At 40.4% G+C, this 14,291-nt stretch overlaps 1 protein-coding gene across 24 annotated transcripts in view; it reads right to left on the reverse strand.

Annotated features, from left to right (window-relative positions):
• Positions 1–14,291, reverse strand: part of KALRN (kalirin RhoGEF kinase) — a 660,095-nt gene that overhangs the window by 265,934 nt on the left and 379,870 nt on the right. For 18 of the 24 annotated variants that reach the window (XM_077884355.1, XM_077884358.1, XM_077884350.1 and 15 more), the window contains 3 exons: positions 12,456–12,575; positions 6,069–6,287; positions 2,457–2,606 (listed from right to left, as the gene is read on the reverse strand). In XM_077884355.1, coding sequence (XP_077740481.1) covers positions 2,457–2,606; positions 6,069–6,287; positions 12,456–12,575 — 489 coding nt within the window. The remainder of the gene's footprint in view (positions 1–2,456; positions 2,607–6,068; positions 6,288–12,455; positions 12,576–14,291) is intronic. The other 6 variants (XM_077884356.1, XM_077884353.1, XM_077884354.1 and 3 more) reach the window with 1 other exon arrangement.

The raw sequence follows: 14,291 nt of genomic DNA on the forward strand, positions 1-14,291 counted from the left end.
GAAATATGGACCTACACACAGGAATACAAGCCATTGTGCTACCCTCTTCACAACTCACATTAGCTGTGGGTGGCAGAGAGGACAGGTCACGGTCTCTTGTGCCCATGAAGGAGACCCAGGCCCAGAAAGGGCAGGAATCATGAAGCACATCAGGGTTGGAATCTAAGACTATGGACAGAGGATGTCCAATTTCTCTCGAGACCCTATATTTCTAAATTTCTTTAAAGAGCAGAATTTTTTCTGTTGTTGAAGTCTAGGGACAGCATAAGTCTCCCCTTGTCCAAGGTTTTCATCTCTGCAGCGTCAGCCACCCACAACCCACTGCAGTCCAGCAGCAGGTGGTTTTCCTGATGTATTGTCAAAAGGTCAGTAGTAGTTTAACGCTACATCACGCTGCCTACACCATTCCCCTCATTTTGACTCATCACATAGGCATTTTATCATCTCGCATCATCACAAGAAGGGTGAGTACAGTCCATTGAAACATTTTGAGGGAGAGACCACATAATGACTTTTATTACATAAAAGTCACATAGCTTTTATCACAGTATACTGTTATAATTCTATTTATTTGTCAGTTATCTATTTATTACCAGTCATTCATCTCTAACTGTGCTTTACTTATAAATTAAATTTTACCATAGGTATATATGTATAGGGAAATACACGGTGTATATATAGGGCTCAACACTATTTGCACATTCAGGATCCACTGGGGGTCTTGGAACACATCCCCCACAGATAAGGGGACTATTATCTATGCTAGTCCACTAATTTTTAAGCTACAATTTTCGATATTATCTAGACAAAACTGTCAAACTTTAACACCTTTTTACATTTAACACCTGCTTCTATAAATTATATAGTAAAAAGTTATTTTAAATTTTGCATTAAAAACAGTGGTTTCTGGGAGCTCTGGTAAAAGATTGTTGGTGGGTCCATCATTGTGAGGTTCATGAATTTAACAGCTGGATGGTGGTCCAAAGCTAAGATATCCAACACAGATCAATTAATACATATAAATGGAGAACTCAATGTTCCATCCACCAGGCATTTAATTCCCATAGCAATGGGGAGTTTCTCACCTATGATTTTAGGCACATATGGAAAACATTAGACCAGAACATTTTCTCCTCTCATTCTTCAAATGAAACATGTACTTTTATGAAATAATATCTTTACACCTCTTTTAAAAGTCTTTCACATGCTCTACCTCAGTCATTGTTTTAGACTTTGTTTTATGGTAGAGAAGACTTATCGCTTAAGCCCTGTACAGAAGACTTTTTATTTCATCTTGTTAGTAAGAGCTGATTCCTAAGGGTTCTGACTGAGTGCAGGTGCAGATGCCTGATAGATAGGAGGAGGGAGAGAGAAACCATCTTAAAAAGAGAAGGAGAGGGAAAAAAATGGAAAATTCAAAGAGGTGGTCAAGTAGAGAAAATCTCTAATAAAAGAAAGTCAGTTAATTACAGAGTTATAGAAAAGCAGTGGCAACATATCAGGGTATAAAGATTCCCTTTGTACTTTCAGAAAACTGAAAGGAAGCTGAACATGAAAGCAAGAAATTTGAGAGTAAACAGAGCCTTTAGTAAGTTTTAATACAGACGACTCTGTCAGAGAGAAGATCAAAGGCTAGAGGAAAGAGGCTTACTAGGACTTTCCACAGTACCTGAGAGCCTGCTCAGAGCAGGACTGTGCTTCCTCTCTGGGAAGCCAGGGCTCTACTAAACACAAAAGGAACAAAATGAAGTATTTCTCTCTTCATGCAACAGAATAAATGGTGTTACAGCTATTGGTTATTGATAATAGATTGGCAAATAAATAAGGTGTCTAAATTTATTTAATTCTTGCCCTAACGTTTGCATCATCCTTTTATAAAATATTTATTTTAATACTGTTTTATATCTAGATATATCTATATCTATATATCTATATATCTATTTAAGTTTTTAAAAGTTATCTCTACAGCCAAAGTGGGGGCTTGAACTCATGACCCCAAGATCAAGAGTTTGCATGCTCTACTGACTGAGCCAGCCAGGTGCCCCAAGGCTTATATATTTCAATGAAAAGTATTTTCATATGCCAAACATAATCAGGTAAAACTATGTGTTCTTTTCAATTACCAGCATCAATGGGATATCAGGATATTCGAATATGGCACCTGCAGTAATGGTGTATAACAACTGCCTAATTATATAGAAAGTGCCAAGAGAAATAAATAATGTCTGAAGCATACCTTTTCAATCTTTCAAATTAACCAGCCAATGTCTTCTCTATGAATGCCTCCCTTTAGATAAGAAGTGAGGTAACACAGGGGGATGAAGAGCCCATGTGATGAAGTGTGCGTGTGTGTGTGTGTGTATGAGAGAGAGAGAGAGACAGAGACAGAGACAGAGAGACCAGAGATGGAAGAGCAAGGCTAATGCCCCAGACCCTGGATGACAATGTGCTCTGACCTTAAGAAAGGCCTCCTTTTGTTCCAAATGTTTGCTGATGAGTGGGATGACATGGTCGATCTCTGCTGCTGGTCCCAGCTTATCACGTCCGCCACACCAGTCCTCATCTCTCCGGTATTCTTGCTCTAAACTCTCCAGGACACTACAGACCTAATGAACCACAAGGAAAGGCTCATTAAATTCATAGATCAGGGAAGTATTTCCTGAGCACCTTCAGCCAACAGCACCCTGTACAGGTAACATTTTTCATTTGAAGTTCAGTTTGGAGATTCAGAACATGCAGTGCTCCTGGGACATGGAAAGGAAGTGCAGCACTTGGTGGGGCCTGGGAGGCAGATGAGGACTGAGAGAAGGGTTTTAGAATCTTCTTCTGACAGTTGTTGGCTGAAGGCTGAAGCTACAGGATTGATGATGTCATTTAGAGATAGTATATAGAGTAAGAAAGGAAGAAAGACTGGTAATTTCGGGGTGTGTGTGAAAGTGTTTTTTATATATTGTATCGCTGGAACCTTATGATAACTCTGTGAATGTGGCAGAGCAGGAAAATTAAGTTTAGAGAAGATGCTAGGGCTGCCCCACCTTTGCATGGGCTCTATAGGAAGTAGCCCCAAACAGAAGTAAGGAGGAAGTGGCCTGTGTGGTGGGACTTATGGGCCATAAGTGAATGTTTTCTTTCCTGTCCCTTGGCAAAAATATCCCAGCAAAGAATGTCTTGAGGTACCTTCATAAGGCAATGACATCTTCAGTTCTTCCATTACAAAATGGACATTTCCTTCAGAGGATAATAAATTTGGGTTAACTTAAAGATAGTTGTCCTCAAAATGCATGTCCCCAAAGAGCATGGTCCTAAGAGGCCATGATCTAACAGTCAAAGCATTTTGAATGGGACTTGGATGGAAGTTAGGTTGGGTGTAACAGAGGGGACCCAGGGTAGCTTTGTCAAGGCCCAGGGAATAGGACAGAAAATAGAGACTCATATCCCTACACTTTCCTTCAGCGGGCTTTGAATGCTCGGCTATGCAGTTGAGGGGAACAGCTACAACTATCCTGGGTCCCCTTTGCCTAAGAAAGCCATCCCTTTTGATGAAGAGTATGGCATTGGATAGGATGTTTACTGAAGGATGAACTGAGTTAAAAGATGTCCCAGGCAGCACACCCTGTCATGAGAAGCCCTGTCCCTGCATTCTGACTCCTTTAGCACCACACACCTGTCCTTACCCAAGGCATGAACACGTGCAGGATGGCCCACATCTTGAGAGAAAATAGTTTATAGACTTGCAAAAACTTTAAGAAAAGGTGTACTTATGTCCCATGATACTATGTGGACTAAAATCAATTTGGGAACTAGAAAAAACGAAAGATTATCAAGGATAAGTCCTTTAATTTAGCAGGTAAAGAAACAAATCCAGAGAGGTGGCCTATGGCAAGGTCAGTTTGAAGTCAAATTTCCTAACTCTTTAATATAATGCTTTGCCCCTTTAGCATCTTGACCCACCAAAAACTAAAATTTGTGTATGATACTAGACAGGGATTAAACCCCATTTTAAAAAAAGTCTGGATATAGGTATTCCCCGCTTTTCACAAGTTCACATTTTACACCATTTCACTTTTATGAAAGACCTACGTTAGTATCTGCGTTTGCTAACTGAAAGACGTATGAGGAGGGTTTTCACTTCTATGAAAAAAGGTAAAAAGTGAAAAGAGTGTTCAGTGTTCATTCCGCAGAGAGCTGTCACCGAGGCAGCATGCACCCTGAGCAATGAGAGTGGCCCCTCAGGCTCCTTCCCCGGGGACTATACCCAGCATCTCAGCATCCAGCTGCCACAGCTCTGAACTGTGTCTGTAACCACCTGTGCTTCATCTAGACTTATTCTGTGCATCTGTTAGCAGGACGTGTCCCTAAGATTTCAGAAAGGCCTAAAAGAGGCTACTTTTTGGGTCTGGGAATATTCAAAAATCCTTTTCCATATAAATGAATGGTCATTGCTTCTTTACATCTGGTTTCAGCTTACAAAAGTTTTCACAGGAACATTCTAGTTGCAGATAGCAGGGGAAGCCTATATTCCATTGTCTGACATCATTTGTTGAAGGCTTTTGAATTGTTTTGTCAAAAAATTAACTGTATATTTGTGAGTCTACTTCTGGAATCTCTATTCTTTTTCCTGCGTCTATTCTTGTACCAACACCATTCTGTCTCGATCACTGTAGTTTTAGAGTAAGTCTTAAAATCAAGTAGTGTATCTACTTTGTTTTTTCTTTTCAAGATTGTTTGGTTACTCTCAGTTCTTTGTATTTCCATATATATATCTTACAATCAATTTTTACCAAGAAGTTTGCTGGGGTTTGATTGGGATTGTGTTGAATCTATAAATCATCTTAGTCTGCTGCTCCCAACTCTGTGGCCATCAAAGGCATCACCACTCTGAAACCACAAAGAGGAGGATGGACAGAAAGTGTGGAGACTGGAACAGTGGCCGCAGGGCCCTCTGGTGAGCATGTTATATTTACTCCAAGACAGACTTTCCCATGGCCCCTGTAAGTCACCCAAAGGAGAATGTTTCTCTGATCTATTTCTACCAGGGAACAAGTCCAATGAGGAATTCCAATTCAATGTATTTTACATTGAATAAAATTACTTCTGTTTTAAACCTCTATTTCATGAAATAACCCAATCCATTAAAAATCCTCTTAGCTCTTGTGCATATTGCTGTATAGATGGGAAAGTAAGGGGTCTCAATCTTTATCATCCTGCTGTATGGATCTCCTGCCTTGCCCCCACAGCTGCACCATCCTACCAGTTAGGCTCCTGGTCTACCAGGGACAGAGAGCTGTGTTTCCTCCATCAGACTAAGAGCCTCATGAGTGAAAGAGCTGTATATTTTTCAAGCATAGTGCCTGATTGTGGCACATTAGTTTATGTTCAGCAGATTGTCACCCTACCCTCCTGACCTTCACAGGAGGCCTATACTTCCCTGCCTCATTGATGTTGGCTGGGCCATGTGACTTGTTTTGGCCAAAAGGATGTTACAGCATGTGGCACAAGTGGAGACTTGAGATGCAATTGCACAGACTTTGGGCTCTTGCCCTCCAGCTTTTCACCAAAATGTGCCTCAAGTTGTTGCTGGTCCAGGAGGATGAGAGACTTGAGAATAGATCTAGACCAATTCTACAGCTTGAAGCCCAGCTCTACCAAACTCGGCCAAGATCAGCTGAATTCAAACACTTAAAAGCAAAAACGCTTATTGTCTCATGCCACTGAATTGTGAGATAGTTTGTTGAACAACATTATTGTGGCAATAGCTGACTGATACCCCCTCAAATAGAGTATTCAGCATACACCTAATTCTCCTTCAACACCTAGATCTGATGAGTTTGAGAAATTTATAAGAAACAAGTCACATGGTTCACTTTTTAAATGGAAAAAATTATATGGAAGCTAATTGTAGTTATTTACACATCATTAGTCTACTAGTACTAATGCTTAGTATTGAGAGGTTAGTACTGAAGAGGACTAGCTTCTTGTTGAGGGAGATACTATGGATTTGTAGTATGAGGGAAGAAACAAACCCTCCATCAACACTGGTCCCCCATATCCCACAGCCCTTCCCTCACCTGCTCAGAAGTTTTATAAAATGCCACAGAGGCATTGACTAGTTTTAGCCGGTCTTCCATCTTCAGCATGAGCTGCTGCCAGTGGAGGGCTACCTTCTCGGCACATTCCCGGATGGCATCGGCGTCGTAGTGGCCAGCCTGGAGCAGTGCCTCAGCTTTCTGCTGTACCTGCAGGGCGCTCTGGTGCGTCTTCTGCAAGGAAGTGGCATGAAAGAGGGACTGGGCACAAGGGGAGGAGAGAGAGGTCCGTGGGAACGACCCAGGCGTGGTACGGGAGGGGGTGGAGTGAGGCGTGAGTGGAAAGATGCAGAAAAGTTAAAGAGCTTTAAATGGTGGATTCAAACATTTTGTCATGACGATTAATACATCATTGTTTTTAAAGCATATTTGAAAAAAAAAAAAAAGAACATCATGCATTTTCATTAACTGAATGCTCAGGACCCTAACTCCTGCCCCCACTCTCCTACTTGCATCACTGGTTCTCAACACATCTCAGTCTCTGTGGTAGAGAAGCAGTAGTTGTGTATAAATCTGCTCCCTGATTGGCTCACACGTCAGTCAGTTTTCCTTTTCAAATCTAATCACAAAACCGTTCACTATAGTGAGTTTTTAAAGGACATTACTGCCGTAGATCCATTTCACAGATCGAATAAACACAGCACATAAGGGAAAAAAAAAAATCTCCCTGTAATACAAAGCTCAGCCAATGATGCAATCACTTTAAACATTAACAATCAGTTGAAAAGGATTCTAGTGGAAGGAATAAATCTGGTAGGTTAATAAAGCCAAAGAGTAACATCTCACTGTCCCTTAGCTACCCCAGCAAGGGAATGGAGTAGTATAATAGATAATGCAGCTCAACATGTAACCCCTACATTATTACGTTACTCATGTTTGCCTTTATATATATATTTATATAAATATAATATATATATATATATATATATATATATATATATATATATATATATAAAGTAGAAGGTTTATTTTCTTATTCAGGCAAATGTGGTTTGCATTCTCTGAGTTCACACTAACTACAGGAGGTGGGGAGAGCAGGCTGGAGGACTGGGTGGCAGAGAGGAGAGCCAAAGGGATTACAATTTACTAAAATAAAGTACGATGTGGATGAAACATAGGACTTCAAAGAGCTAATATTATCCTAACCTCAACTGCTAGGATCATTTCAACTCAATGGCACAGTGCTGATTTGGCCTCTGCACATTTAGGAAAGTACAGCTCAGCTCCCAGTGAAGAGGGACAGCTAGCAGCCCAGGAACTTACTCTAGAATGATTTCTACCCTTCTTCTTGGGCAGCAGTGCCAGGACAGGTCCCAAGAGCTGATCCATTCTGGACTCCCTGTATGAGTACAGTCTCCCTCCTTTTCAGCCCTACACTACCTGGCCCCCTTCAGCCACATCCGAGACTGCTGTCTGCACAGTCCTACTTATTTTCTTCCGACTATCAACCATTTCCTGGCTTCCCTTCCCCATCTCTGGAGTATGTACTCAGTGTTCATTATGTTAGCACGACAGCCTCTAGCAGCCTAGACTCCTTTATTCTCTTGCTTTGCCACTAAGTTGGCCCCCAATCATAATGACCGTATCAGAATTTGAGTTCCTAAATGCTGAACACAGCTAGAAAATGTAAACTAAGGGGGAAAATGATCCTCTACAAATAACTGATTTCTTTCTCTGACTTATTGGTACCACTTTCTCTTCCCATCTCCTAAACAGAGGGGTGCCCCAAGGTGCAGTCTTGGTTTTTGTTCACTTCTGTAAAACTTTTACCTATCCCCCATGGTTGCTATTACTTTCTTTTGGTAGACGACTCCCGGTATTCATCTCTCACCCTCCATCTGACCCTCATCTTTAATTGTCTTTGGGTATAAGAGTGCGCTGCCTGCCATGTTTCCCACTCCAGGTCAGCAGCCCTGAATCAGTTGCTCTAGCTGCCGGCCCCATGTTAGCCACTTACAAAGATGCAATCTTAGTCAAAGAAGTGAAAGGTCTTCCTGGAGAGAGGAGGAATGCTTGTCAGTGAATGCAGATGGCTTGATTGCCTTAATAGAGCCTCCAGATTCCTCCTAGACATCTTCTCAAGTTCCACATCTAAAATGAAATTCCTCCCTTCTGGAAATTTCTTCCCATGACATTCCACCATTTGTGTTGATGGGGCCCTCCTTGTTGCCACCTGGGTTTACGATCTTGACATCATTGCTGACTGTTGTTCCTCACCCCATGTCCCAGTCCAACCCACTTCATGCCTAGACTGCTGTGGTGGTCCCATAGCTAGCCTCCTGCCTTCCATTTCTAATCCCTCAAACCTATCTCTTACATTTCCAGCAAATAAATTTGGTTCTCTATCATAGGAAGTGTTTGGATGAAGTGAGTTCTAATATTCTTCTGGCTCTAAAACTCTAATTTTATGCTATAAGTATCACTCCGTTCTCTTAATTCAAAAGCCTTCAGTGGTTCCCCCATTGCTAGGATATCAAGTCCAAACTTTGAAGGATGTCCTTAAAAGCTCCTCCCAATGTAGTCCTGAACTACTTCCATAACATTATCATCTGCTGCTTACAAAAACTCTCTGAGAACACACTATGCACTTTCTTATTTTTGCTACCTTTACTCTTCCTGCCTTTTAGTGAACATCCCTTACCCTCTCCCCATCTATGTTCCAGTCATGCTTTGAGACTCCGCTCAAGTCTGGTATCCTTTAAAAATTGTCTTTCTGGGACTTCCAGAGAAGATGGTGGGATAAGAGGATCCTTACCAGAAGGGAGGTGAATGGGAAGATGGGTGAAATAGATGAAGGGGATCAAGAGTACACTCGTCATGATGAGCTCTGAGCAATGCATAAATTGCTGCATCACTTTACTGTACACCTGAAACTAATGTAGCACTGTATGTTAGCTATAGTGGAATTAAATTTTTTTTAAATGTTGAATAAAAAAAAAATCTGTTTGGACAGCTGGAGACTCACTTAAAAACTACTCTCTTCTGGACTCCCATGTCACTCATATATTTGGATGATTCTCCATACTTAGACTGAAACTCTCAAGGCAAGCACTGATTTAAACATCACTTTAATAACTGTCATCTATCCAAGGGTATACTCTGCGCTGGGCACTGTGCTTATGCATATTTTTTCTAGTTTTTATGACACCACTACAAGGTGGATATTATTATTATTCCCACCTGAGTCTCAGGCTGGTTGGATGACTTGCCCAAAAACATACAAACAAGGAGGTGATGAAACTAGGAATAAGATTGAGGTTTGACTTCCTATGCTCATTCCCATAATATCATACCACTTTATCTCTAGAGTTAGAATGGTCTCTACAGTGTTTCATGCAGTAGAAGGGTTTACCAAATGAACATTAGTGATTATGATAATTAACTGGCTTCTCCTCAATATATGAAACCAGCATACAATTGTCATCAAAACCCAATTATTATGTCTTTTTCTCTGAGAGTAAAGGAATAACTCTAATTGTCCTATTATTTAGGCTATGTAATAAATCCTCTTCCTTATTCTGAAACTCATTATCATCTGATAGTCCTTGGAACTCCATCCCCTTTAATTTCCAAAATGACAAACTCTTATGCATATGACATAATCTTTGCTTTGATAAGCTTGAGTCATTATTTTGCATTTATTTCTACTCTCCATTATCTAAGCCTATTGAGTGTTGTATCTTTAAGACATGGATTACCAAGGATGTTAATATATGATGTTAATGTAGGAGTATATAGAAGAAAATTGAACCAAATCAATTGAATTTATTATCTAGTTTTAACTACTTTTTCTGCCATAATGCCTATGCTTAAAATACATAAGAGGATTTCAAATAAAATTGATTTCAAAATTGAGCTTGTCTCTATGATAGTCACAGTTTTTAAAGACACATCAGCCAAACCATTTTGCATACTAACAAATAATAATTTGAGTTCGTTGATAAAGCTATGCTTCTGGGTGCTGTGTGCTATTCTCTGTTCTGAATGGTTCTGTTTTCCTAAAACCCAGGATACTTTAGATAAAATTTCTGACCTTCTTTGGGGAGACCAAAACCTTCAAACAGAAAAGGCCACCCAAGCTAGGGTGAGCAGACACCCTAGTCTGCCCATGATAGTTCTACCCTATGCCTATTTTTCTACCTGAGTTATTAATAATTCCCTTCTTCCCTCTTAGAAGTGTCTCAGTTTTAGCAATAAATGTAGTCATCCTACCCATAGCTATTTTTTTTTCCCTTGTGGAACCTAGGATTATTTCTTAGGGTCCAAGAAGTCAAGTTCTCTATCAGCAAGCACTGGAAAGGCCTTCAGTAAATAATTACTATCAAAATGGGCCAAGTCAAACTAGACTAGTTAGGTCCCCTTTCAAATTGCATAAATCTTCCCTGGCACATCTTCTTCTTGATGCAGAACCTGGTCTAAACAAACACTTTTAGAGAGAAGCATAAGGCTACCTGGAGAAGAAGCATATTTGAAGTTCATTATTTTAGCTATGCTGCAGACCCTGCCTACCCTCCATTCTCAGGACCTTCCAGAAATCCTATCTGCTCTGCTATCTCCTCTTCAGACCATAGACATATACTCCACAGGGGCCTCATGGGATATCAATATCAATATCAAGAATATTTGATCAAGTTGCACCCATGTAACTTCTTAGTGAGCTTCTACTCTGTAAGGGTGCAACAGCACCGTTACAAATTAATACACGGAGCTTATGCAAGTCATGGAATTTGGTCATTGCGTTAGCACTGCTAATGCATTCACCCACTATATTCTACTAGCTCCCTGGAATGCTCTAATACATCATGACACTCAGTTTTATTTGCCCAACATGTGCTTATGGGACAGGAAATTCAATTACTCGGGAGGGCAGACAAACCTTCACATTTGAAATAAACGAGGATGGGGTGTGGCCAACAGTGGTCTTTTCTCTGCTGAGCACCCTCACAGCTTCCTGCCACGCCCCTAGTCTGTCTACCTACCCCTCTGTCCTCTTCATGCTGCCTCTCTATGGGGCCTTGACCACTGTGTGCCTGATTCTTGATTGGCCTGATATTTCCTTGATGGCGAATAGACCTGAACACTTTCATATTTGGGCATGCCAATAAACTGAGACAGAGGCAGGTGATGATAATAAAACCTCTCTCCTCTGCTGAGTTCCTACTTAGAAAAATGACTTGCCCGCACTGTGTGAACAATATATAGTCTATTTTAAGATCTTAAATCCCAGACAGTAAACTACTAGTAGTAATGGTTTCCAAGATGATGGCAGGTATCTTATAGAAACATGTCATTTATGTTAATTCTATGTTTATATATACGAGATTTCTAGAAAATTAAATGGTTGAAATCAATACTAGCTTAAAAGTGGCTAGTAATCAGTTGATTACTGTATTCAAGATATAGGCGCAAACAGTTAAAATGTTATTGTTGTGATGGAAAATTCTCATTAATATTCATTCTTTTAGTAGAAGATAACACCTTTGCATTTCTTACACATTCAAAAGTGGGTTGAGTTTTATACTGAACTATAAGTAATGAATGTCTTTGAAGGTTTCTCTCTGCTCCCACTGGTATTGAACTTACTTTATTTTTAATACTGTTCCCATGTCCCATTTCCTGCTCTTTTCCCCATACCACTCTAAAGCAATCAGCCCAAGTCCCTTTGGGAAGGAGGATGTTCTAGTAGAAAGGATAATTAAAGGTATCATTTAGAGCAAGATAACAAAATTTATATTAGATTAATGTAAGAGGGATTTTATTTTTAAAATAGCCATTAAAACAAGTGTCAGTTGGTCAACTTCTGGTTTCAGCTTATTCTTGAAACGTGGCTTCTGAGTTACTGAACGACTACGTTCAGTGAAGCAAACTATCCTGTGCAACCTGCTCTGATGCTCACTGTTCTTGTTAAATTACAGGCAGAATTTGACAAAGAAATCTAAATATTACATAGAAATCAAATGTTTTAAAATGGAATACAAATATACTAATGACTTTTGTACTTGATTATCTTCATTTCTGAGGGATCTTTAAGTGGCAGTGGCTTCTAACCTTTTGGCTTCACATGCCTCACGTGGTGTAGAGTCCATAAAGGGCAAAAATCTCAACATACGGGGGCCTTAAGGTGTAAAGGTCCAGTAAGTAACCACGATGCACACTTGTGGTGTGAACACCTGTCTTGTAATACTAGGCTTCCTTGGGGGTGATGAACCCCTGCATTTGCTTCGCCATCAATTCCTGGGTAACAAGGAGGCTCTCTAGACCACTTAACTAGAAAGAGTCAGGACTTCACTATCTAAAGGGAATCAGGCTGCCTGAGGTGCAGAGCAGAAAAGGGAAAAGGAGGACAGTGGAGTCGGATTTGGGTGTTACCTCGATTGCCAGTTGGAACTGCTCGTGTTCCCGCTGCAGCTGCTCGGCTTCGGACAAAGAGCTGGCATTGACCAGGCTGGCGTTGAGCATTGACTCCCCATTGCGGATCCATCCTAGGACCTAGGGAGTCAGGACAAGAACACGGGTGAACAGCCTTCACAACCTCCTCAGAGCTGTTGGCTTTCTCTGACGGGTACTTAAGTCAGACCTTGCTATCTTCTGACCACGCTTGGAGAGAGGACAGGAAGGCTCTGGATAATTAAAATGCTCATCTCTGCTATCTTACCTGGCATCTTGTGCCATAAGGTGCTTATTGTAAGTACCAACCTCATTCTTGGATACATATATTCTTTTCTACCCTTGTTACCCCACTGTCCCAATTTCCTTACCCATTTATTTTAAACATTATCTGATTGTACAGTATGCACATTTCTGAAGTTCTCTCTGGAATGTAGAATGGTGCAAGTAAATAAATCCCATATATTGGTATTCTTTTATTTTAGCCCAGTTCAGATACCAACAACTTAAAAATCTTTTATACCCAATTACTCCCATTAGAAACATCTCTTCCTCATCTAGTACAACCACACCATGCCACCTTTGGGGCACTCACCACAGATTGCTTTGTTCAGTAAGTTTGATCTACATTTCAACATCTCAATATACCCCTTCCCCACAAATGTAAACTTCTGGAAGACTAGGGCAGTATATGAGTCATGTTTTAATCTCACACAGTGCCTAGCACAGTGCCTTACAAATGGTGAGTATGCAGTAATGTTTTTTAAAAAGGAAACAATTATCTATAGACAATACCCAAATCACACCTGAACAGTGGTTCCAACCTCCTATGCCTTGCAAAAAGTTAAGAGCACACAGGTTTGAGCTCTGACATATAAACAACCCAAAGGAAGGAGGAAGGAGAAAGAAAACAAGTAAAACAGCATAAATAATCCATACACCGGATCATTAGAAAAAAGGAGAAGTTATAATTGATTTAAATTATCTAGAGGCAATGGTTAGGCTAAGTAAAATTTCTAGGTGACCTTAATTAGTACTGGGAGAAAGAAAGTTCAGCTAGGGAATATTAGAATAGAAGCAGAAACAGTTGACACCGTCTAGACAGTCCTAGGTGAAATGGGCATGTGGCAACTCTCCAGCCAAGATCTTGAGTCGAGTGCAAATAATCAAACTGGAAGAATCAGGCCTTGAAAATCTACCTTGTGTCTGGTCACCAGAAAATTGCTAAATATTTTCTTTATTAGGGAGTCTAAGAGTTTGCTTGGAGAGGAAATAAAAATTTTTCTGAAATTTCAAGATCAGTAAATATCACCCATCTGTTACTTCAAGGCAAAGGAGAAGATACCACAATCTGTTTCAGATTTTTGCAGACTTTTTTCCTCCTCTCAACTTCATGCTGAACAATTAGAAGAATACTAAGCCTGGTCTCTCCTATTCCATAATCCTCATAGGCATTTTTCAAATTTCCTCCTCGAGCAGCATATGACCGATGACATATTGTACATGGATAACACTGGGGCGCAAATCCTGCCGAAGCTGGGCTATTTGGATTGAGATGTTAATTCGTGGCCGGTCTGGCAGATTGTGGATGAGATGCCAAATCTGTAAAGCAATTAGTTGCAGATATAACAGCTCAGAGTGTATGTGTGAAATCTCTGATGCCAGTGGTGTACTGGGGCTGGCTGGTTAGAGGTGCTAATGATTTCCAAAAGCTGCCTGTAAGTTTGGGTACATGCATACATGGATTGCATACCCAAATGCTTCAGCTCTTTGGAAAATGGAACTCACAATGTATAGTTTGAACTATGCAAGTCCTTC

Source organism: Canis aureus, chromosome 35 (genome assembly GCF_053574225.1).
Source record: "Canis aureus isolate CA01 chromosome 35, VMU_Caureus_v.1.0, whole genome shotgun sequence".
Lineage (NCBI taxonomy): Eukaryota > Metazoa > Chordata > Mammalia > Carnivora > Canidae > Canis > Canis aureus.